At 37.0% G+C, this 24,369-nt stretch overlaps 1 protein-coding gene across 4 annotated transcripts in view; it reads right to left on the reverse strand.

Moving 5' to 3' along the window:
* Window positions 1-24,369, reverse strand: part of DOCK4 (dedicator of cytokinesis 4) — a 223,140-nt gene that overhangs the window by 47,327 nt on the left and 151,444 nt on the right. For all 4 annotated transcript variants that reach the window (XM_058023697.1, XM_058023694.1, XM_058023696.1 and 1 more), the window contains exons 22-27: window positions 23,449-23,619; window positions 21,953-22,145; window positions 18,516-18,643; window positions 16,268-16,402; window positions 12,241-12,339; window positions 5,890-5,984 (exon numbers count right to left, since the gene is read on the reverse strand). In XM_058023697.1, coding sequence (XP_057879680.1) covers window positions 5,890-5,984; window positions 12,241-12,339; window positions 16,268-16,402; window positions 18,516-18,643; window positions 21,953-22,145; window positions 23,449-23,619 — 821 coding nt within the window. The remainder of the gene's footprint in view (window positions 1-5,889; window positions 5,985-12,240; window positions 12,340-16,267; window positions 16,403-18,515; window positions 18,644-21,952; window positions 22,146-23,448; window positions 23,620-24,369) is intronic.

The raw sequence follows: 24,369 nt of genomic DNA on the forward strand, positions 1-24,369 counted from the left end.
CACTGTAACTTTTCTATCCAAGTAGTGTTCCATGCTTAGCATTCATCAGTAAGTTAGCCCCACATTTTCACCAATGGAGAGTTACAGCCCGTGTACAGCACTTGCTCTTGCAGCATGGAACACAAAGTGAAATGTTAGTAAAATGCAGTATAAGCAAAGTTAATAATGGAGGCATGGATAAGAACAGAGCCCTGTCATTCTTGTTGTTGTGCATGATTTAATTCAAGGTCCATATGCTTCACAGAATGGAAATAGTTGGTATATTTCAGGACGACATTCTGGTAGAAAAAGTCAGTTCATCTGAATTTTTGCTATATGAAATTTCCATCGAAGTCCAAAGTAATAAATCCCTGAAAACAGTACTCAAGAGAAAATTCCACAAGATCCATAACCATACTGCCAAGTTTACGTGACATAGTTCTATTTATGTCTGAGACAATTCCTTTCTTGCTACATTCCTTCCATGGCAGGTGAAATTGAAGAGAAAGATCTGCTTCAAGTCTTATGAAGTGAATAAAGTAGACAAATGCAACTTTCAGAATATTTTTTGAAGAATGTTCCTGAGATAACAGAATAATTGTGATGCAAGTATTTCTTCCTGCAGGGAACTTAGCTCAGGTTTCATTTATTTGGTAAGTCAAAGTTATGATATGGATTAGTTGATAAAATGTGGATGTCTAACACGAGGGGATACGTTGTAGATAAAAAAAACCTCAAAACACCAGATGCAACACACAAGGTTGAAGACATTGTTTTCGACCTACCATCTGTTATTCTGAATCTACAGCACTCTAAAATCAGGTAGAACAGAAAGCAAGCTAGGGCTAGGGATGCTCATACACAAAAAAAGCAGAAATGCACAAAGCAGAGGCAGCAGCCAGAGGACAGCTGCCTGGTTCAGTACAGTACTCACATTCCAAGTTGATTCCCAGCCAGTGATTGCCAAACAACAACAACATTCACTTGAAATCCATCTGAGTATCAAACTATAAACTACTGAGCTTGTGACAAAACTTGCTTTTCTTCCTCTTACCACCTGCCACATATTTGTTCAGACTGCCTGTTTTACAGGAGAAAACCCTCTACTTTTAGCAACTAAGTTATTCTGGACTCATACACAGGATGCTAACCCAATGTCTGGTAAGGCCATTGTTGATGGAATGGCTTTTCCATCAAATTTTCAGGGCAAACCTTTCTGCAATAACCTCTTGAAAAATCCAGAAGTTCAACAACTGTTTACTGCCTGGGCTATGCTCTGGCAACTTGGCTTTTGCCTGGACAGCTAGTGGCAGAAAATGAAAATTTCCTTTTCCATGGTGATAGAGGACAAATGTGTAACATTAGCTTCTCATTCCATTATTTTCTATCAGAGTGAAATAATCCCAAACACAAAGGTATTCAAACAGAAAAGAAATTTCTTTCATATTTCATAAAGAAATGAAATAAATCTTGAATCACATAAATGTGTATTTATCTATTGTTATAGGTTTATGAGCTTATTTATATATGCATGCCTATGCATATATGTTTTTTGTGAAGGACAGAATGCCAGGTTCAGTTGCTAGCAACATTTTGCATTACATAAAAGCAAAAATTTGTTAGCAACACTATGTATTACATAAAAGCAAGAATTTTTGTTCATTGTAGGAGTCTCAGACTCCCACACCATGGGAGCTAACAGGATTCTTTAGAGCAGCCATTATGATGACACTAATGCTGATTTGATACCTTCCCTTACTGCGTATTCCATTTGAGTTACTTTTATAATAATAGTAATAATAATAATAATAATGCTAATAATGTATTTTAGCCATTACTGAATTTTATAACCAAAAGGATCCTCTGCTTAAAGTACTTATGCCCAACTGTCAGTAGATAGATTTGAAATTTCAGTGTAAGCAACATATCATGTAAACCTTACTTTACAGATAAATTATTTTACTATAAGTAATACTATCTGTACATCTATTTGCATGCTTATAATATTCAAATTGAGGATTGGATGACCTAGCATCTCTACCATTACGCAGAACGCTGATAGGCTATACATACTTAATTACACAGAGATCTTGAAAATTAAAGCCTCTTGTATACCAAGAAGCAGGAAAATAGTTCTTTGTGTATTTGCCTATGATACATAGGCATAGCATATTATGAATACCAAAGATTTGCTCAGCAAGTAGTTGAAGCTCCTTTGCTCTCCAAGTCCCTCCTCAGCTGTTAATAATACAACATATCTGAAAAGCTCAGCTGAGTCTGTTAACTGCTCTCAAAAGATTAGGCATTAGGATTAGACAAGTCATTCTTCCCCTAACTTTAAGGTAACTGAAGCCAGTGACCATTACACAGAGATTTCCAGTTGAAACTGTGAAGATCTTCTCCAGAAGTTTCATTTTTAGTCAGGCATATTTTGCTACAAAATTTGGTATTTCTCTCTGGCACTAGGCAACTGATTCTGACATCTTCCTATATTATGTGGTGCTCCTCTGCAGTTACAAATAGAAGCTAGATACTACCTAGCTGATGTAGAAAGTCTACTTCTAGAACTTAGACAGAAATTAAAATCATTATTTTCATCGTAAACATAAAGCCATATTTTTCACTTAGTAGTAACATTCATGTTAGAAATATTAAATGACCATAAGTAATTATTTTGCTTTCCTGCATGTGAGCTGATTATCTCAGATATTACACAGTTATGAAACTTTTAACAGAGTTATTTCTTTCTCTTACTCAACTGCTAGGAGCTAAGGATGTTTTTGCATGTTCTCTTTCCATTACAAAATACAACTCAAAAATGCATTTCTCTGCTTTAGTGCTAAATTTGCCTTTTTAAATGTTACTTTATTTCCCAAATTTTAGAAGTCAATTGGCAGTTTATAATGCTAGCCATTAATACTTTCACACATTGGGCATCAGAACATCCAGAACTATAGATCATGTATGTGTCATGTTGAAACATCTTAATTTCTGAACTGTTACAGATTTGACTTCTTGAGCTCATGGTATCTTCTGGTTTTGGTGGGTTTTTTAAAAATTTCCCAGACAGCATCCAAGTATCAGATGCTACATAATTACTGAAAATATTGCAACTAGAAAGAAGAAAAGCCCTTAGGAACCAGGGGGCAGTGAGATTTTTATATGTAAATACTGTATATTGTACAAATTACGGCATTTTAAGACTTAAAAATATTTCATGTAATTCTAGTTCTGCATACATAAGAGAAAAAAAAAAGTAATTTCTCTCTCAGGAAAAGCTTACTCCTTGATTATATCCTTGCTAAGACTTATTTCTTCGCTAGGCTCAGACAGCTAAATCTTTCTTCCTGTAAATATCAGACAGTGTGAATTCGTATATCACTCTAGGGACAGGTAGGAAAGCAGTGCAGCTGTTGATGTGATGGCAGTGATGGGTGATGTGACCCCACACACACTGCCTTCAGGTGAGCTACAGTGAGTGTAAAGCCAGACAGACAGAAGGCAGCCATGGGATATAGGAAATACAGCACCTGCTTTATTCCTGGGAAGCAGAAGTTTGAAAAGACCTGGACTGTTATTGGATCACTCAATTCTGCTCTTAAAAAGATGGGCTAGAACTTCTAGCTTTTTCTTTTAGACATGCATGGAGCAGAGAGTTCAAGAAGTTCTGCCTTCAGTTCCGAAGAGTCTCAGATCCCTGGAAGTGCTCTGGCTGATGAAGTCTACTTCAAGCCAACTAGGACAATCAGACTAAACCTCCCCAAACTAGCCTTCCTCCGCCTCTCAACCCATGCATTCTTCAAAGCCATGCTCTTCCTATGCTCAGGAAGAGCAGCTCACTTCTCTCCGTGGGGCAAGCAGTGCCCTGATTTCACATCCTGCCTTTAGGCTATTTCCTTTGCACTGAAATGTTTTGGGCTGGAACAATTCTAGCAAAGCTACTACTCTGTGCTTTTGAACACTTTGAGGAAGCAGAAGGAAGGCAGTCACTGCCATTGCAGTGAGGAACACGAGGTAAAGGAAGAAGCTCCCATTCAGAAACAGCTCTGGAAAAACTCTTTGCAGCTGATGAGAGAACAGAAGCAGATTTTCCTTTCTGCTGCCTCAAAAAGGAGCAGAATAGGGACATAGGAATAACAAGGCTTCAGCCTTCACCACACATTTAAGTACACCTGGTAAACCCTCTTTTTCACAGCAAACTAGCTCTTCCTCCGCATAGGAACAAATTCCTAGCCAAGCAATTATTCAAAGTTGAATTGGTAAAGATGTGCTCATATGTGCTATAGTGGGCAGAAGTGCTTATGGAATTGTGTTATCAGGATCAGTTAGCTGGTCTGATGAGCTCCTCGTGGCCAATTCCCACCAGCAGTTACTGTCAGCTTCTGCCTATCTTCTTTGCCTGACAGAACTGGGCAGAGACTCACCTCCTAGATGGTGAGAAACAACATGACATGCATTAATAAAGGGAGATGTGTTATGGTTACTGAAACACTGGAGAAGAAAAGTGCTCCTTTTGCAGAACTTGGTATCATCTGAGTATCACCAGCCATGTAGCTCATGCCAAGGTCGTTCCTAAACCTTAGTTCTGTACATGTCAGCTGTTGCAAAGCCATCTGCCAAGCCAGCTGTTACTGGAATACATAAAAATTTCTAAGACTATTCATTTTGTCTAAAAGTTCCTATCTTTTTTTTCCTTCCTTCTTTCTTGTGTTTCACTGTTTATTTCTTAAACATAATTACTAAATGTAGACTGGTATCAGTCATACCTTATTTAATGTCATACACAGAAACAAACGATCATATCCATTCTTTAATTAATAACTTTTTTTTTTCCGGAATTCAAACTTTAAAAGATTAGCAGCACTGAGGTAATAAAAATTAACAAAAAATTGTTTCAAGTCATGACAAAGTTTGAATGAGTACTGTTATGCTTAAACACCCATACACACACATAACAAATACAGATCATAAACCCAAGTGTTGTTAAATTAAATTGTATCAATTATATTGCTACTAGTAGTATGTATAGCACCACAAATTTAAATTGGCCTTGAAGCTAGCAGGCACAATGCAGACTAAAACTGAATTTTAATCAGGCATTGCAATATGTGTCATGAAAGTTTAATGATCCTTCATTCTGGATTCCTAGGTCTCCCAACACAGCATCCTTCCTCTGCTGACACTCTTTGCATAACTGTGCTGACTGCTCAGCTGGGTTATCTGATCTAAAGCTAAGACTGCAAAAAGGATAGGTGGTAATAGACATTAAATAAAACTTAATATATTGTTTCAGACCTGTTGTAGTTACTTCTTAAAAATGCTGGGAACCCGTTTCTTTAAAAATAAGGCCTGAGCAGAGAAAGAATGGCTGATGGGCAGGATTCCTCTGAAAATCTCACTCAGCAGTGCTTAGAGCGTTACATGACTGTTGCCTTGTGCTGTACCTCATTTCCTGATTTGTGATTTTTCTGACAAATACTAAATGAAAAAACATGCAAAAGCATCTTTAACAATATTACAGTTGATAATTTCTTCTTGAGAGCAAACAGATCTTTACCAACTCAGAGTTTCAAGAAACAGATTTGAAAAGAAGTTCCTTAGAGACTTGTCATTTGTTACTTGGAAAACAAAGCTGTTGATGCTTTGCAGCTTTATTCTGTAAAAGTGTTTCTGACTTTCCAGTTATATGTGCTTACTAAAATTCAGAACAGAAAGAGGTATAGATTGTATCATACATTTGTGGTATAAAAGAAGTGCAGAGATTTGAAATCTTAAATTAAAAAAAAGAAAAACTGCAGGCAACATTTAAAAAAATACATTAAATTTTTATTACAAACATCATATAACTTTATTTTTATCATGATCTGTGAATACTACTCATACTTTTTAATAACATTAAAAATGCCTTACTTGTTTGCAACCAAACGCATGACTGTCCAGTCTTTTGGAAACATCTCTGGTCGTATTAGTATCCGAAATACTGTGAAAATTTGCAGCAGGAAATCCTTTGGAAGGAAAAGAAGTAGTCATATGTCTTTGCTGCTTTAAAAAGAGCAGTGAGCTTTAAAAATATTTTAATCAGAGAGAAAAAAAAATCATTATAGAAATAGCAGAATTGCACTTATTTTCACCATAGATAAACTTCTGAAAGCCTTTTTTTTATTACTTCCCAAGAATTTTCAAATAGTGATTTAATCCTTTCTTCTTAAAGTGATGAAAATAATATAATGTGCCATTTGATTGACAGCAATGCATAAAAGAAATGTCAAAGATGCATTTGGTTTCCACCCATACACTTCCACAAATGCGATGTTGAGAACAATTTGCAAATCAAAAAAGCACTTTACAAACACCAGAGAGTTCAGAATATCTCCTTAATCATGCCGGGTTTTCATCACTTTCAAGATTCATTCTAAAAGCAGCAGAGAGAGTGTAAGGACAATTTTGTCATTGACTTGACAAAGACCAGTGACTCCAGTCGAGATGCCCAGGCCCCATAAGTGGTAGTGCAGCTGGCTGGCTGTGTGCAGGTCACTTAACCTTTCTGCTTCATTTGCTGGATTTAAATAAAACAATCAACACCTGTGAGCTACTTTGAATGGAGAAAGCACTGCCTGAAAGCTTTTAGCATTATCATCTCCTTTGTCATGTAACTCACTAATAAGTAACTAAACTATTCCTCTCAGCACATGGGTTTATTCAGTTTTTCTTTTCACAAATAAAACTAACAACAAGGAACCATCTTGATTATGTATGGTACTGGCAGTATTCTTTTAGTACGAAAATTGAGCTGTTGACAACATGAAGAGCATGAGGCAAGTGATATAAACACATCTAACAGAACCAGTGCAGTCAGTACCTGACCTTGAAATGTTTGGTATTCATTCTGCCCACATCATTTGTAGAGTTACCTCAAAACACAGATGAGATGAAGATACAAATAATTTTGAACACCAAAATATATTCTCAAGTGCATTTACCAAAGTGTAGATGACAGGCACTGCACAACAGATGCCTTTCATTAGAGAATCACTGTAAAGGGGGACGAACACAGGCACTGGGTAAGGCAGATGAGATCCCCACACCCACCCACCAGAGAAGATTACATAAAAGAGACAACCTGTTTTCTGAGCAAGATGCCAAAATATTATCTGTATTAAGGAGTATAAATAATACTCACTGCAGATAATGTACTGTTTGAAGGCAGGTGACCAGCTTTACAGATAAACAAGTACCTACCTCTACAAACAACACAGCTATGCCAGGCCATTTTTTTATAGGTTTGCACTTTGTATTTAAGTGCCCTTTTATTTTGCAGAGGTTATCTCCCTCCCCTGTGAGTAATCCCACAGCTCTGTGCCATAATCCCAACAATGAGGCAATAGCTTGAACATTGCTGCATATCACCTCCCAATAACATCCCAGATTCTTTCATACTCCCTTTTTATCTCCTGTCCAGACACAATACACGTTTCTGCCATTAGGGATCTCACCAGTGGACTGCTGAACTGAAGAGGCCAAATGGATGTTATTGGGAAACCATAAAACCATGCAGTGGTATGAAGATTTAAAACCCAAGGGCTGTGTGAGGTGGAAACATAGCACCTTTGAGATAGCTTGTTCAAAAGTCATTAAGAATAACAGTCAGAAAGATCATATGAACTTCATTCCTTTGGGTAACTAGGCTAGAATCAGAATACATCTTTTATTCCAAGCAAACTTTAAAAACAAAGTAAATGTAGACACTGGCATTACATTTTGAATCATTAATACCAGGCTAATTATTTCTAATTTTCACTGAAAAAATAGAAAATTGTGTCATCAATGTAGCAATATTAGCTGCAAAACATAGATTTAGTAACAGATTTTAACATTTAAAAAACATTTCTGCCGGCAGTTTAAGACAGCTAACATTTGGTTGGTTGAGTACAGATAGAATTAATGTCTCATATGTCTTCTATCTTAAAAGACAAAAAGGAAGTAATTTTGTCTTTTACATACTCTAAATACCATCTCTTAATATTTCTACTTAGCGTTCATAAGGTCGAGTTCTATTTGTAAGATAATACTATATATTATCTTATTAGTAGTACTAAATTGGTAATAAACTATAAGGTTTACTACTAATTCCTACCATTTAAACAACTTCACACCTGAAGGATGGGATGCCATCCAGAGGGACCTGGACAAGCTGAAGAAGTGGGCCCATGGGAATGCCATGAGTTTTAACAGGACCAAGGGCAGGGTGCTGCAGCTTGGTCAGGGCAACCCCGGTATCACCACAGGCTGGGGGATGAACAGATGCAGAGCAGCCCTGCCAAGAAGGACTTGGGGTGCATGAGAGGCTGCACTGAGCAGGCCAAGTGCTCTCCCAGCCCAGAAAGCCAATTGCAGCCTGGGCTGCACCAAGAGCAGCGTGGCCAGCTGGTCAAGGGAGGGGATTCTGCCCCTTCTCCACTCTGGTGAGACCCACCTGGAGTGCTGCATCCAGCTCTTAGGCTTCATTGATCTCTTGGGGTACACCTATAAAGCATTTTCATTTGGGTCAACAGTCCACTTTGAAGCTAATTGCATCATGTTCCACTGCTTTGGTTCATGCTGTAGGATTACCAGGCTACATGATATCAAGGCTTTGTAGAGCGTCCAGAGTGCCAAAAGCCAGTAAGAAAGAGGGTGGTTCCACAGTGAGCTGGTAGTTCCTGGGCAACTCATCCATCCCTTGGCCAGTTCCTTTTCAAGATCTTCTCTGCTTCATTGCTTTCCTAATCTACATCAGAAGCCACCTAAATGAGTGGCTTTAGACCCACCTCTCTGCCCCAAAACTCATCCTTTCAGAAGTCCCACATGTGAGTGGATGTCCCTGCAGAGCAGGGGAAGGAAGGATGGTGGCTGGAACTGTGCTTCTCCACCAGAGACACTCCCCACGCCCAGGGATCTCACACAGCCTGTGTCCCAGGGGCCATTAGAGAGCAGGTGAATAAATCCACTTGGTGTTAGGGGATGGCACCCACCTTACCCTGCTCAGGCCCTGGAGCTGGAAGAGAGGGATGACAGAACTAGTAAGATTTACACCCATCCCTATGAAATATTACCTTTTCCTTCATCAAATCTCTATTCTGTCACACTATGTAGGTACACTGCCAATGAATAAAAACTAGGCCTTCTGGTAGGTGCTTACTTGTTTTGTCTTCTTTTAATCTATTAATTAAAAACCCCAAACATATTGATTAATGCCACCATGCTTTGGTCAAAGCTGCATTGTGCTAACGTAAGTTTTTAAATTCACTTTCCCGCTGATCTCCTGCTATTCATAACTTCCACGGTTACCTTTTGTCATAAATTATATTTGAGATTTTCCACAGCAGCAAATATCTGCCTAGAAGGTTGCCTCTGGTTCTATAAATTACTGTAAAATACATGTACTGGGAGTAGAAAGCATTTTGTGGTAAGAAAAAAGATCATAACTTTAAAATAATATTGAAAGATAAAGGGAAGCATTTAAAATTACCATCTTGTTAAAGTCAGGGTTTCAAAAAAGAGAGTGAAGTATAGCATCTGGTTCTACCATTCAGTCATGAAACCCCTGTCAGTTCTCTTATACTTTATTTGCATCTTTACAAATATAGTATTTTCCCTATCTTCTGCTTTGACGGAAAAAAGCTCTCTTAAGAAACTAAAAAACCAGTTACCATGTCAATTACTTTAGACAAATATATTTACCAAAAAAATATTTGAATATTTGCATAAGCAATCACTATGCAATATTTGCATAAGCAATCACTAATTTAAGGCATCACTCAGATGCATGTCATAAATATGTGTACGTGTCATTCCTTTAAAGTCTCCATTTTGCTTCTCTTTGTTTAGCAAGATGGAAACAGCCTTTAGTAAGTTTGGTATACACTGCTAAACAACAAAAGAGAACTGCAAAACTTTCTTTCCTTCTTTGCAAGTACCTTCATGAGTGAGTATTTGTTTGGAGAAGTCATTTGCTGGGGGTATTTTTATCAGCAGTATCACAAATGCTGTGCAAACATACATTCATGCAAGTACTGACATGGTCACTCTGAGAATTAGTCTGGAAGAAAGATGAAATGCCATGTGGTACCAGTGTCCAATTCTTTAGTATAGATGGTCATTATAACCAGAGGTAGCTAAAGCCAAAAAGCAGAGCACAAAGTAATTCAAAAGCCTAGGTTACATTCGCTTGTAAATAAGATAAGGTTTCCCTTGGAAACATCCTATCAGATCTGTAACTCATAATGTGGCTTCAGGAAGACCCAGCTCACTTTGATACTACTGACTAGGGACAAAATGAGTAGTCAGAAATCCAGCTAGCTGATGGTAGTTATCACTGAAGCTTAAATCCCAGCTAGCCACTAGATTAACTGAGGCTACCATTTTAGCTTCTAAACCATCTCGGGGAAAAAAATGCCTTATCTCTGATATTAACACCTTTTGACTTTTCATTTATCCATACTGATATAATTTCCTAAGATATCTCAAAGCAAAGAAAATTCCACACTTAGCAATCAAAGCTGAAAAGTAAAAAGGGAAGTAGCAAGATGGTTTTGATAGCCCAGTCATACATAATCACCTCATGATTAACAGCAGTGGTGGTCTCGCACACTAACTCTCATCTTTCCCTCTTGCTCTCAGTGATATTTGATATTTCCAAGTGAGGGGAAAAACAATATATTATTTAAGATGCAGAAGAGAAGGAATGCTGCAATGATGATGATCAGACTGCTACCACTGAATCACAGGTTGAGCTGATGCTGATTCGATGAGATCTGAATGGAAATAAGAAATTCTGGACTTGAGTTCTTAAGACCTCTGTTGTGATAGCTGACGGCACCAGCTACAGCTGCTTTCCATATGTCTCTGTGTAATAGCAGAGTATGTGCGTGGGGGGAATTTCAATGTGTCAAATCAAACACCATTCAAGCATTAATTCCAGAGATTTCTCATATTCTAGAAGGAAGAAAAGTCTGAATAAACTCAACACTGTGTTTCACAGATATATCAAACAGAAATAAAGCCTGAAACCTCTAGGAATACCTAGAGGTTCAGAACTCACACAAAAGGTAAAATATTTCAACTTAAAATGCCTAGGTTTCATAATATTTGCTAAAAATTGCCTAAGGATGGCAACTATGCTAGGTGAAAATAGATGCTGTATTGCTTATATAACAATAATTCACCCTATACACCTCCTAGGTAGTGCTCTTGATTTCTTATAACCTCTTAGCAGCATTTTCTATCTGCCAAGCTCTATATGACCACCTCACTCAAAGAAAAGGCACTCATAAACTATATGCTCTCTTCAGCTCTAAGCAGCTATTAGGAATTTAAGTAAATCTGAAATTGCACCATGACAAGACTCCCCTTTCCGGCAGCACTCGAGTATATCAAATGGTAATTAAGGAGTGACACCTAAAATATATTATCACATTAGGACATGATTACTGGCTAAATAATGTGCATAAATGATTACTCAAGATTTTTTGTGTGGATCAAGTTTGGTACTATATAACTTTCCAGGGTCCAGTGGAATGGAAATCTTAGTGGTTACGTTTATGCATGAAATCTTAACTTCAAGAAATTTTTTTTTAATCCCACCCCTCCTCCATAAAGGAATTAAAAATGTTTTATGTCCACAAACCCAGTAACTCAATTCCTGAAACTGGTAGAAGTTGTCTTAAGAGACCTCTGCAGCTACTCTTTTCTATGATTGAAATGAGCAGACAGACATTAGAAGTCTGACACATCCTCCTGCCAATGGACATGCTGCACAGCTAAGAAAAATGAAGAGTTAGTTGATTATGCATTTCTCAAGCTGCATGTTTGCTATTGCCATACATAATTTAATGAATGAAAAAAATAAGCAAGTATAATAAGCCAAACATAAAATCCCTCAATTGCCTGACAGTAAGAATCTAACAAGAGCAGTGTAACCTTAGACTGACACAATCTTTAGGAGAGGTTTAGAGGCTAAGTTCATGGCTTTAAAGAAAATTTACAGTTTCCTCCATCCAAATTCTCTCTGCTGTCATTGCAGAAGCAATAACAGCCTTGCCCCACTGTGACAGTGGACACAAGTTCCCAATAAAAGCTGTGCAATAGTCAACTAATCTGTAAAACACATTGCATTTAAATACTGAAGTGATTCATCAAAGCACAGGGACATCTTAAAGGGAGATAAATCAAAAAGAGAAATAAAAAGGCCTAAGCAAATGGAAACACAATTCTGTTACTCACCCTCAAATCTTCCTTTGTGCTGAAGCTATCCAGAAGCTGCTGATAATGTCTATCAGTCATTTGTCGCAAGAGTGACAATAAGCAGGAGACAAATTCCCCCTGTTCAGATAAGCCAAGAGGAGAAATATTAGAATGTTTTCTGCACTTGAGCTTAAACTCTTATATTATAAGCACTTGAAAATAATTAACAAATGCAAGGGAAATTATTCTACAATTAGGCTTCAACTCCATATTTTGTGAAAATACATTGATTGCACTTCCTTCCCATTTAAGGAAATATTTTTTCCTAAATGGAGTTTATTTGCTTGGAAAAATCTATTTTAATTAGTTCCAGCAGGGCTAAACCAGTAAAATTTTTATTTGTTATTTATTTGTTTTCCTTGTATCTGTTTTTAAACAAATTACTTAGATTTCTAGAATTACAACCTCTTTAGTCAACTCAGCTTTGAAACAAACATAAACAAATATATTTTGCAAGAATTCTGGGAAGAATGCAATTGTTTTCCTTTAGGGAAGAATTAGCTGGGAATTATTAAAAACATTCTGTCATTTCAAACCCCCAAGAATTGTCAAAAAGAAAACTCATTCGTAGGACTGAACAAACTTCGAAAAAGTTTTGATCAGAAATTTCTTTGGGCTTACAGTAGAATTTCTCATTGAAAGAGCAGAGTACTGCACTGGGTATCTCCAGTGAGCAGACAAACAACTAAGATATTATAGGAAGGAAGAGGCTCTTCCCTTCACCCTTTCCTGTCTGCTTATTCAGTTTTGGACTGGGAAGAAACACTGAATGGTTTCAGTCAGGTCTGACTGCAGAATTGATGAGGACAGGGAAGAGTCAAAGGTTTGGTTTGCATCCCAATGCTTAGAAAGAACAATTCTGAAGTCTCACAAGCTTGCTAAAGAATGGGAAATATATTTTTGCCTGTACCAGGATTGGAGAATGAGACTGAGAGAACAGACAGGTGATAACGGTACTTTAAAATGGTGCCTTTCATTAGCTCACCAAGTGAAATTTTGGGAATATTTCTCTCTATCCTTCATTAAAAACAGAAGATGATATTCAAAAGAAGCAATGTGTTTTCACAGGAATGACTGTTCTAGATTTTACATTGGAAGGCCTAATTAATTTGTGATTATACCTGGTAATCATGTGTGAGGTGATGGCTTTCACTGGCAACATGGTGATATTTCTACACTGAAGTAATGATTCTAAATTTCTCACTTCCCTTTGTTTTACAGTAAACACAGCATTCATAGAAACAGAATCACAATCTCAAAACAATACCCTAAGGCTACAACATCTCTCAATATTCATGCTCTGGGCATAAACATAAAGGTTACAGCTGCTGTCTTGTAAATATCTGTATATCCAATTGCTAGCTTGAGTTACAAAACTCCTTCCCTGCCTAGGCATTTTAAGCAGTCCTTTTTAGTCACCTTTTTTCTGTGTTCCTACATTTGTTTCAACTTATATAGTAGTATATTAAAAATCACAACCTATTATAGAGAGCTGTACTATTATAGATTAGTGTTATAAAAGTATAAACTTAAGCTTATTGTTAACTGACTTCGAAATTTGAGCTTTTAATTTGAATGTAGGTAGCTATAAAGGCTGATTTTTAAAATAGCAATGCACATTCAGCCTCATTTTTTGAGCTCAACATAAATGCATGTTGTAGGATTTCTGTCAGTGTTGGCCACAAATTAACTTTCAAATCATGCACAAAAGCAAATTCCATACACATAAAAACTTTGCTAAAAAAAATTTAGGGTTCAATTCCAGTGTCAAAAGTCAAGCCAAGCAGTATATTAAAACCACTTAGGTAGATTCCTTAAGTAATTTTTTGTGTCTTATTTCAGGAGCACAATTATTAAAAGCCATGGAGCTTTCAATTAAATTGCAGCTCATTTAGGCTCTGAGGGACTGAACTTTCAAGATCTAAAATCAATTAAAGTTCACTTTAATTGGAGTGCTTTCTGCTAATTCTTTATATGCAAATGCATTTTTTCTGAAGGAAGTTCAAAGGTCTAATTCAGTGACAAAACAAAGTAGAAATTTCCCTTTCACCATTGCATTAAATTCCACGTTTGCCAACGCAACATCCGCAACACTGTCACCCTGAAGCCGCGTCTGCTTCGTGCTCAGTTTAAAGCATCACACCCACCTTGCAGGTTACCACTGAACAAGCTGCTGACTGAAAATTAAGTGGTATCCAGCTACCACAGCTGCTTGAAACAAGTGGTGGAGTCACAGCAGCACAAAGCCCAGTGCTGCCTGATCTGATGCTGTTTCTTGGTGAAGAAAAACAGTGACACATGGGACTACTTCCACAAGGAAGACTGTGTCTCATTCAAATCTAGGGTATTTTATTAAGTGTGCTCCCATGGCACGTCACACAAGGAATTTTTTATGACACATGCAGTTTGAAATAATAGCAATATACTGGAACAGACTCTACTTCTGTACTCACATTGAGTACTTTATCATACATGCTCTACAAATAGTTCCAAGAATCTGGCTCCATGTGCTGCCAGAAGCCCATACTTCATGATATTTCTACATAAATGTATATAATTGCCTTATGCTGTGCTGTGAGTCACTTCCACATTAAGTATTCTTTGAGAGCTTGCAGTGACAATAACATGGCTTTTCTCATGCATAAAAGAAAATTTTGCAACTTGAAAGCACTTTCAGAGCCTAATTTTTTGATGGTGTAAAAGAATTACCCAGTCATGTTGTTTAATGAAAACTTAATCTGCAAGCAAGGGGATATCTCATAACAAGCCAATAAAATCAGAGCTTTGCTACACTAACAGTCTAACACTATCACCCTTTCTTTAGCTTAGATTTCCCTGTGGTGGCCTGATATGCCACATGGCATACATTTGCAATTTTTGTAATTTAAAGAAAAAATCTCCCAAACTCTTATATGCTTATTGCTGTTGAACCACAGTGTTTAAGCATTACAGAGCTTGGTCAGCTCCATAAAATACTCCATATACCTTTTGTTCTCTGTGGGTCTAAAGTAAAAGAGAAAACAAGCCAAAAAAACCAAAACAACGTGGCAACACTTTTTTTTTTCTGCAGTTATTAAATGCTTTTGAAATGTTTGATCTCAGAGGAAATTCTGGTTTGAAAAGCAACCCTCTATTCATTAACAAAAACTATTACAGTGGAAACACTGAGCAATTAATTAATAAATGTATGAGATGGTAAATCACTCAGCATAGTATGTTTTCTGCACTAAATGCTAACCCCTCACATTTTCTTGGGGTCACATCCCTGGCTATATTAGAACCAATTTTCCCTTAAAAAGCAAAGTGAAAACCTTGCTGCAAACAAAGCAAAATAACATTTCATTTTATTTGATCAACGCTCATCACAAAACTTTCTGTAAATGCCTGTATTTCAATCTTTTAATTTCCATGAGTTGTTATAGCAGGTTCACCAAAACATCATTTGCTAATCTTCTAAATCTATCCTGTATGCTCAGCTTCATGTGACAAAAACAAAGCTCAAATGCTCAGCCCAGAGAACAACAAAATGCCTCTCAAGTAATAAATTTAGATTAGTACAAGTTATCACAGATTCTGCAGGCATCTTCATAGAGTTGTTTCATCATGAAAAAATGTATGCATTTTAGGAACTATTATTGATTGGTACTCTTCTATTTTCAGGAATTCAGACTGAAGGAGAGTTTCAGAAAGTTATTATATTGCAAACAAAAGGAACATACTGAAATCATTACCAACCTGAAAGTTTCAAAAGAAGTGTTATCTTTTGGGCTTGTTTTTTTGCTTTGTTTTGGTTTTTTTTGGTCACAATCTATAAATAAACTTAATGAAAAAAATTACTATATTCACTAAAAATTAATAGAATGCAAAAAAGGTTTTCATTGTTCTCCTCATTCTCTCTTTTATACACAAATCTAACACTGAGAATTGCAACATAAAGACAATATATTCACAAGTCTAGTAGTCCAACTAGTGACAATTGTGAGCTCTTTCATTGCAAGAAACTTACAGTCACATCTTGAAACTGGAGGCGCATAGCAGAGCCTGATGGTTGTGGTCGGCTGGTGATCTCTAGTATGGTCCTTAACAGAATATCTAGCAGACTGTTTACAATCACATCAATTTCTTCCAGGACTGATTTTTCCTTAAATAAGAAATAAAACATTTAAGATTTTAAAACAGAAATATGACCACAATTACAATTCCTCTGATGGAGTCGTAGAAACCAATTACACTTTCACTATGAATGCTGCATTCAAGAAACAAGGACTATTGTCTAATTGTTGTTAGATATTGTTTAATTCTATTCGTCTTTTTTTCCTAACAGTTTTCCATTAATTGCATCACAGTTACAGGGATGATTTTGAATATGTAAATATTCATTAAATTACCATAGCTCTATTTTCTTCACTTGACATTTAGAAGAAAGCAGTAAATAATATACAAAAACTTTTCGGGCAAGATTTTTATAGGTAACACTTACGTATCTTCTGGGGAAATTGCCAAGAAAGGCTTAAAATCCAAAAAAGCAAAATCCTGTTTTACACTTTGAAACTATCAGCAGAAATAAGCAGATGGTGCTCAACCTTCAGGACATGCTTCATCAGTAAGGCCCAGCTATGCTGCTCCCCAGCAGCTGAGCAGCACAAACAAATCAGTTCGTGAATACCTCAGTTACCAGCATGAAAACACTGGATAAAGCCAAGTTGTAGTTACTTCTCCTTTTTAATTCAGATGGAAATATGCTTTCCCTCCTTCAATGTTTAAAGTCTCCACTGCAGCAGAAACCACCATCTTAATCTGAGCAATTTTATCCATTGTTTACCATGACCTTTCTTCACAGAAAGAAACACTAAATAATCAAATGCACACAACCAAGCTAAAACTCAACTGACAAACAAATAGATCAGCTTTACTGACATTGAGGTGTAGGAGTGATTTGGGTTTTTTCTTTTGTTTATTTTTGCTTCCTAGACACCCTAAAGCATATGATTTGTAACAACACTCAAAATTCCTTTTTAGACTTAAGTTGAATCTAGTATCAAGCCATGTTCTCTATCCCTTCATCTAGCATCAAAGAACTGTTAAACTGGCTTCTTATGACAACAGACAGTACACAGTATATTTAGGAACTGCATCCACCATGAGGACCCTTCTCTTTACTACTACAAACTACTTTTGCAATGAGCAACAGCCCTAATTTTCAAAGCTGCCTTACTGCAAATTCACTTGTTCCCTCAATCTCAAAATCATCTTCATTATAATGGAAGCACTGAAATTCTGTACTAATGTACCAAAAAAACATGCCAAAGTCACCAAGTTCTTAATAATTTCAATTACTCAAAGAATACTAAAAACAGTATCTGCATATCCTGAATATTTGGGAGAGTCTTATGTAGATATCCACTTGTAATTGTGTACATCTCTGGTTTGGTGACTCCAAATGGAAGATCTCGTGAAATGCAGACAAGTTATGTAAAGTTTTGTCCCAGGCCAAAACCACAACTCTGCTTTAGTATCTATCACTTTGTCTTGTGATGAGATTTTATACCTATCCAGGAGCAGCTGGAAGGAAGATGATGTTGCAGTGCCAAAGGTGCAAGCCACATCCTTATGAAATCCCTGACAGAGCAACTTTAATTGCTGAAAGAGGTATGAAATGAAGAAGCACATAAAGGAGCACGCACTAAGCATTACAAGGTAATGTATGCTGCCCTTGACATGCATGTATTGCACTAATTACAGGCAATGCTTGGTTTTAATTGCCTTATATCCTGCTTTCTGTCAGAACATATCATCACCTTCCCATTTGCAATACACCTGTCTGAGCGAGCTCTCATATGCAGCTTTCACACATTAATTCACAAACTTCAGAAACTGGCCATGAAGTTTATCAACTAGCACCAAGTGCAATCTCCCTTGCAATGCTCATATCAATCTCTTTATCTGGATCAGCCCAGTGTCCCCTAAGAATACACAGCCCACAATAAAAAATGCCCCTAAAGAAAGCAGACATTTCTTTCTTTCCAACACAACGCTCAAGAAGTGCAAAAGCTTGTCAGAACACTATGTGATACAATTAAAATACTCATGCATGGAATGAAAAGGGTCATGAAAAAGTCAAAATGGCATGTTTACGTAGATTCATTACACAGAGAATCCCTTAAAATGCTCTTGGGCAAGGTCCAGCTTGTGTCATTAAATGTCACTGAGCCATATAAAGAAGTTCAAGTGGATGTGACATGGTGTTTACTCACTGAGCTGTTCTTCTTGATGAGGCAAAATATGTTGCTGAGGATACGGGCACACATTATAAGGTCCTTCTGCTCTTGTAAATGCATGTGGAGATGATGTAAAACTACTGGAAGAAGAATGCATCGAGAATCTGGAAAAAATGAAAAATTTCATGAATAGGAGCTTCTCATAGAGTAATTTAATTTTAATACATCTATCAAATATGTCTTCAGTCTTATTTCTGATAAGCAGAAGCTTTTGCTAGCTTTAACAAAAAGGTTTGAGAAGCAGAAGCTTTTACTTCACAATCATGAGCAAATGTTTGAAGAGTAAACAATATGCTGAAAGTCACTCTGTTATATCATGGATGAAGAAGAACACCACTGTGTGGAATATACTACATATAAAAGAAATTTCAAGTATTTCTTGAACTGTCATCCAAACTTAATTAAAAAAAAAAGTAGAACAGTAATGTCTCTAATCATAACAATGAGAAATTATGCTCTAGTGTTCCTGCCATGTGACAGGATCCATTTGCACGCCAAGGTTCTGACAGACTTCAGCAGGAACTTATGTTACTCTACAAAATAGTTCTAATTTACAGCCAGCAGCAGTATTTTCAGATTTCTTTCAGAATTTTTACTTTTACAGATTCCTCACTCCTACTGAGTATGAGCAACTTAGACTATTGATTTTTACATAAAATAATTTGCTTTTCCACTCTTTCATTTTCTAAACATAGCTCTTTGGTGTTATTTGCTGTCCTGATTTTGCTGAAAATTATGCAAGAACATAATTAACATGCTACTTATTTCTGCCTCTTTTTATTATGATAAAAGAAAATATTAAATGGGAAGAACACTAATACTTATACTTGTGATAACACTTTAACACCTATTCACAACTTGATAAATAGGAAGGATATTACCTGTTTTCATTTTGTTGTTGTTTTAAAATATTTTCCATAATTAAGAAATTCTATTCGCATAGAAATGTACTTGAATAATTTCCTCTATTAAAATTTTAATGATTATAAACAGCATTATAGATATATATTCATCTACTCTCTTTGTTCATTAATGCAATTATATGCTAAAAATTGATTTCTCTAGCTGGAAAATTACTCTTTTAAAACAATTTTGCCATGCAGTTATTGTTTGTGGATTACACTTTCTATAAACACTTTCCCCCCCTCAATTATTTTCTCTACTTTTTCGATGAGGAAGAAGAAGATATATTTATTCTGAGATTTTATTTCTTTAATGTTTCTCCTGCTTACTGAAACACAGCACTAATCTTGTTATGCTTGACTATCCCCTTGTTTTCATTGTCTAGTCATCTTTATAATAAAAGACAAATCACATGGACAAGCCCATTTGTACACACTATTTAAGTATACTCGTATTTTTGAAATAAAAGCTTGCTTGCTCTTTCTAAATGGGTGTTTCATGCTTATTATTTATTCAGGTATCCCTCTGTATCTTCCTGCTAAAGAAAATAATGATCAAAGGCTGTAAGGCAGTAAGTAAATGACCACCAATCAGTTGAAAACCAGTGGTAGAGAAGCCCAACACTTGGCAATAAATAGCCTTTCTCCAGTGACAGCTTATTTCTGCAAGTGCCTCAGCAGGTTTTCATCAGGACTGCCCTGAGAGTTCCCATCTGCCTGCAGCACCACAAATGGGGGGAAGTTTCTCAAAGAAACCAAGGCAGCATATTCTTTTTCTCTACCTCGGAACGTGGCTTAGCCAAGGGTTGTTCCTGGTGTTCTAAGATGTCAAATGTGCACAGCTGCCACTGACCCATCCACTGCAAGACTTCTAGGGTTCAAAGGGTAACTGGGCAGGGAAATTGCCAACGCGCAGACCTGCGGTTGTAAAAGTGCCACCTTCTGATCCCCACTGCTAAATCTGCTTATTGATTCCTATTGGATGAAAAAAGAGAGCTGATGCCTTCAACTGAAGCAGGATTTTCATATTTGTATAAAAAAGACTGAGCCCCTGGATTAGAGGGGATGGCTCCTTTTCCCTGCATTCTCTTAGGCCTTACACATATGGAATTCTTGACTACCTGGCAATCCATCATCAAGGGACCAGATGAAGGGTTCACTGTAAAGCAGTCTGTGACTCTGTGGCTAGGGTACTGTGCTGGCAAGCAGGTGACAGAAAGCTCAATCCAATCACTACTCAACTCCACACCTCTCACAGAGCAGTAGTAGTGGCTCTTTCACACATTTCGTGTATGAGCATTATGGTTTGGGCCACAGATCCTCTCTTCCAGCTACAACTCAAATCCCTCAGTCCAGAAGGTCAGAAGAAACCAGGAGCAGCCCTGTGCCAAGGTTTTTCTTCTTGGTTAACTAGACAGTTTCCTGATGAGCCCACACAGCATTTGGTACCTCACCTGAGGTGCCATCTACTCTGTGAACTGCTTACACATAAGTGCAGCATCATGAACTACATTTTGAAAAGGTCCCAAAAGTCTACATGTAGCAACATTTGACTTGTAAATAGGCAGCTTTTATACACAACATGGCCTGAGGCATCTCAGGCAAAACTGAGCATCCTCATTCAACTGTTTCAAGTATCCCATTTTTGAAAAGCTTTATAAAATGATCAGAAACTCTGGTTAACCAGACCAAATGGACTAGCAAAAAGCATCTTACAATGACTTGCAACTATATAAGGGAGGCAATAGTGCCAGTTATTCAAACAACCACCACATATATCACAGCTTTAGATATATTCCTTGCAAGCCCAGAATCTAAATACCCCACTGTCATGATCTGTTTAGCTGGAGAGATGTAGTGCTATTACAGAAAAGGAGAGCTGGCTCATTCACCTCTGGATTCACCAAGGACTGGGTGAGAAAGTTTGGAGAATATTTGTCCGAGTTACTCTTTTTCCTGCTAATTGTCAGCTGCAGTGTTCGCCACTGGATATAGAAAAAATAATGAGTGCAAGGAATGGTGCAATAATCAGAACTCTGAGCCATCACTCACTGTCCTAATTTTTCTTCTATGCAGGAAGTCAAATTAGCTGACTGTTTTAAATGCTAATATTTGCCCTTTACAAATATTATACAGAAAGACAAGGAAAAAATCATGACACAGAGCTTTTCAAGTATGTGCTTGGCATAATTAGAAAGAGGGCAATCTTATACTCTGGGCAATCCTTGTGACTTCCCTATGCAACATTAACATTTAATACACAGCACATCTTTCCTCCCTAATTTCCATACAGTGGTAATGCCTCTGCAGAGAAATACTTTCTTCAGTCTTGTATATTTTAAAGATTACTTTCAGAAGGATGATATTAATTTCAATTACCGTACCTAAACAGATGGTCAAAGCTTCAGCCTGCTTGGAAACATTGAACACTATTTCCCTCAGCACCTGCTGGCCCAGGAACAAAGCACACAGTGTGAGCTCCTCCTCTGCAGGCCGCCCAGATAACCTCACCTGGGTTAGTGTACAGGTGACTCTCCACAGTTTTCCCAATGCTCTGCAGTTTCACAGTTTGAAGGGACTCATCCCCGTGCATGACTGTTGGCAGGCTGCCCAAGGCATCGTGAACCAAATTTGCCACTTCTCTCACATCAAAGAGCTTCAGAAGTTCTGAGTACACTGATGGGAATGAGCTGAGAAACACAGCCTAGGGTGAAAATGGACAGTCAGAACAGTTTTGACATTTATAGAATTTAATAAACTATAGAAATTTAAGTAACTCTAGAGAAATGCCTGGCTTCCAGGGTAGGTAATAGATTTAAAATTGTTTTATTTTCAGAATTAATAGGCTCACATTCATTAACAGACTTACACTTGTGACTACTTCCTTTAAGTAATATTTAATGATTGTTAATTCCTCTCAGGACAAAGTGCAAGTTCAACTCAGAGCAAAAATATTTATTCTTTAAATACACTTTTGCCTCTATGAGAGAAAATTTTTAAAAGGATGGCAGTGTATAGCTGATATGATACAAAAAATATTTGTGTCGGTTGGTTTACTTTGTTTTAAGGTAAGTAGTATAACAGCTCTGTATCTTCCATTTTTCAAATACTGAACATTTTTAATTTGGAGTGAGGCAGCACTGGTAGTCCTGGTTCCCTTCAACAATCTTTAAAATGGGTCAGAAAGTCATTGATGAATTTAAAAACAAAACATTGTAAAAATAAGGAGAACAATGCCAGAGGAAAGAAGCCAAAACTGACATTCCCTTCTACTACTCTACATCCTCCTGTTTGTGAAAAGTTACACACTCACACTGGTGGCAGAACAGGCTAACATGAGTTAAAAACAATTCTAAATGTGGTTATTTGTATTCTTTTGTTGTCTTTTGACTCCAGCTGCTTACATGATATGAGGTGGAAGAACTACCTTTCTAACTCTGTTCTCTCTGATGTGTCATTTTCTTGGTGGAAGAGTTTTCTACAGAAATCTGGAAAACATTAATTCTTAACAGGATCTTAACCATCTCTGTTTACAGAAACGTGGGAAGAGGATGGTATATTTATATATTTATATATTTAATATACAGTGCTGTCTCCTGTGTTTTGCCTCTACACTGCAGCAGTAGCCCATTTTTGTAGTCACAAGTGAAATAAAAATATCATGTGAGTATTAAACCATATGGTTCATCAAGACTTAAAAATTTTCTGTAAAGCATGACAACTCTGATAGTAGTCTTTTGTATGGCTCAAATTCTTTGGTAAAAACCAAAACAGATAAAATGTTTTATTTGTATCCATCAACATAATTATAATAAAATTCAGTATAAATGTCAGCTTTAGGATTATCTATTCCAAGCATATTTAGAAGGTGCTGATATGAAAATTTCACACTGTAGGATGGAAAGTTGAAAATGTCACTTTGTTCTAGCAAAAATGCATTTTCTTTCTGAGCAGGCACACATTTTTCACACTGGATGTGGAAAATGCCAAGAAGCCATAACACTTACTTGCAGCTGGGATAAAGCACTGGTTCCTTTGCTCTCCTGGGAGAGGAAGAAGCGCACTGACATAAGGAGCTCTTGAATACAGCAGCGAAATTCCTCCTCATTTTGTCCACCAGTAGCAATAGAGAACAATCTTCTTGATTGAACTATGTATTTAAAGATATATTCCTGTGCCTATAAATGCCAAAATCAGAGGTAACTCACAAAAATGAACATGCTTTTCTCCAAACAGAGCACATGTAATGATTATATCATTCAAATAAAGAAAAGAATCTGAAACAGGAGGCCATTAGTTAATTGTGATAAATCTCTATATTGGAACACCAACAAAATTTTAATTTAAAAAACCAAACCAAAACAAACAAGTAAAAAACTCAACACCACTTTCTCCTCCCACCCTCCCCCCCCTCCAAAAAAAGCTTAAATTAAGTTGCAAAACTGTTGGAATGCAAATTCAAAACACTGCCCTCTCTTAGTGGCAAGACACCAAAGTTCACAGCAGCATAGAAAAACACAGAAGGGTACCACATTGATACTTTATTTCCAAATTGTAGTACGTGTCCCACATGGGATTATTGTGTTGTATAACTCAGCCTGATGGCATGTTATGCTCTTCTGATAGCACAAACCAAGGCAACAAGAACAACCACAACAATCAGCAGAAATCCCTGGTGTCAGGACTGAACCACTAAGTCAGCATTTAGATTCATGCCATGGATTACCAGTGTAACCTATATTTGATTCCTCTGCCTCATTCAGTAAGGAACATAGAGCTCCACAGACTAATGGTAGTGAGCCTCAATAGTCAGCTTGCTGACATAAACTGACTGCACTGAAAATCTGCAGTTCCATAGAATTAGTACTACTCTTCCATCATTTATATATATTCCGCTTCATTCCCTAAGTTAAACCCACATGTACTGT

This window comes from Melospiza georgiana, chromosome 4, assembly GCF_028018845.1.
Source record: "Melospiza georgiana isolate bMelGeo1 chromosome 4, bMelGeo1.pri, whole genome shotgun sequence".
NCBI lineage: Eukaryota > Metazoa > Chordata > Aves > Passeriformes > Passerellidae > Melospiza > Melospiza georgiana.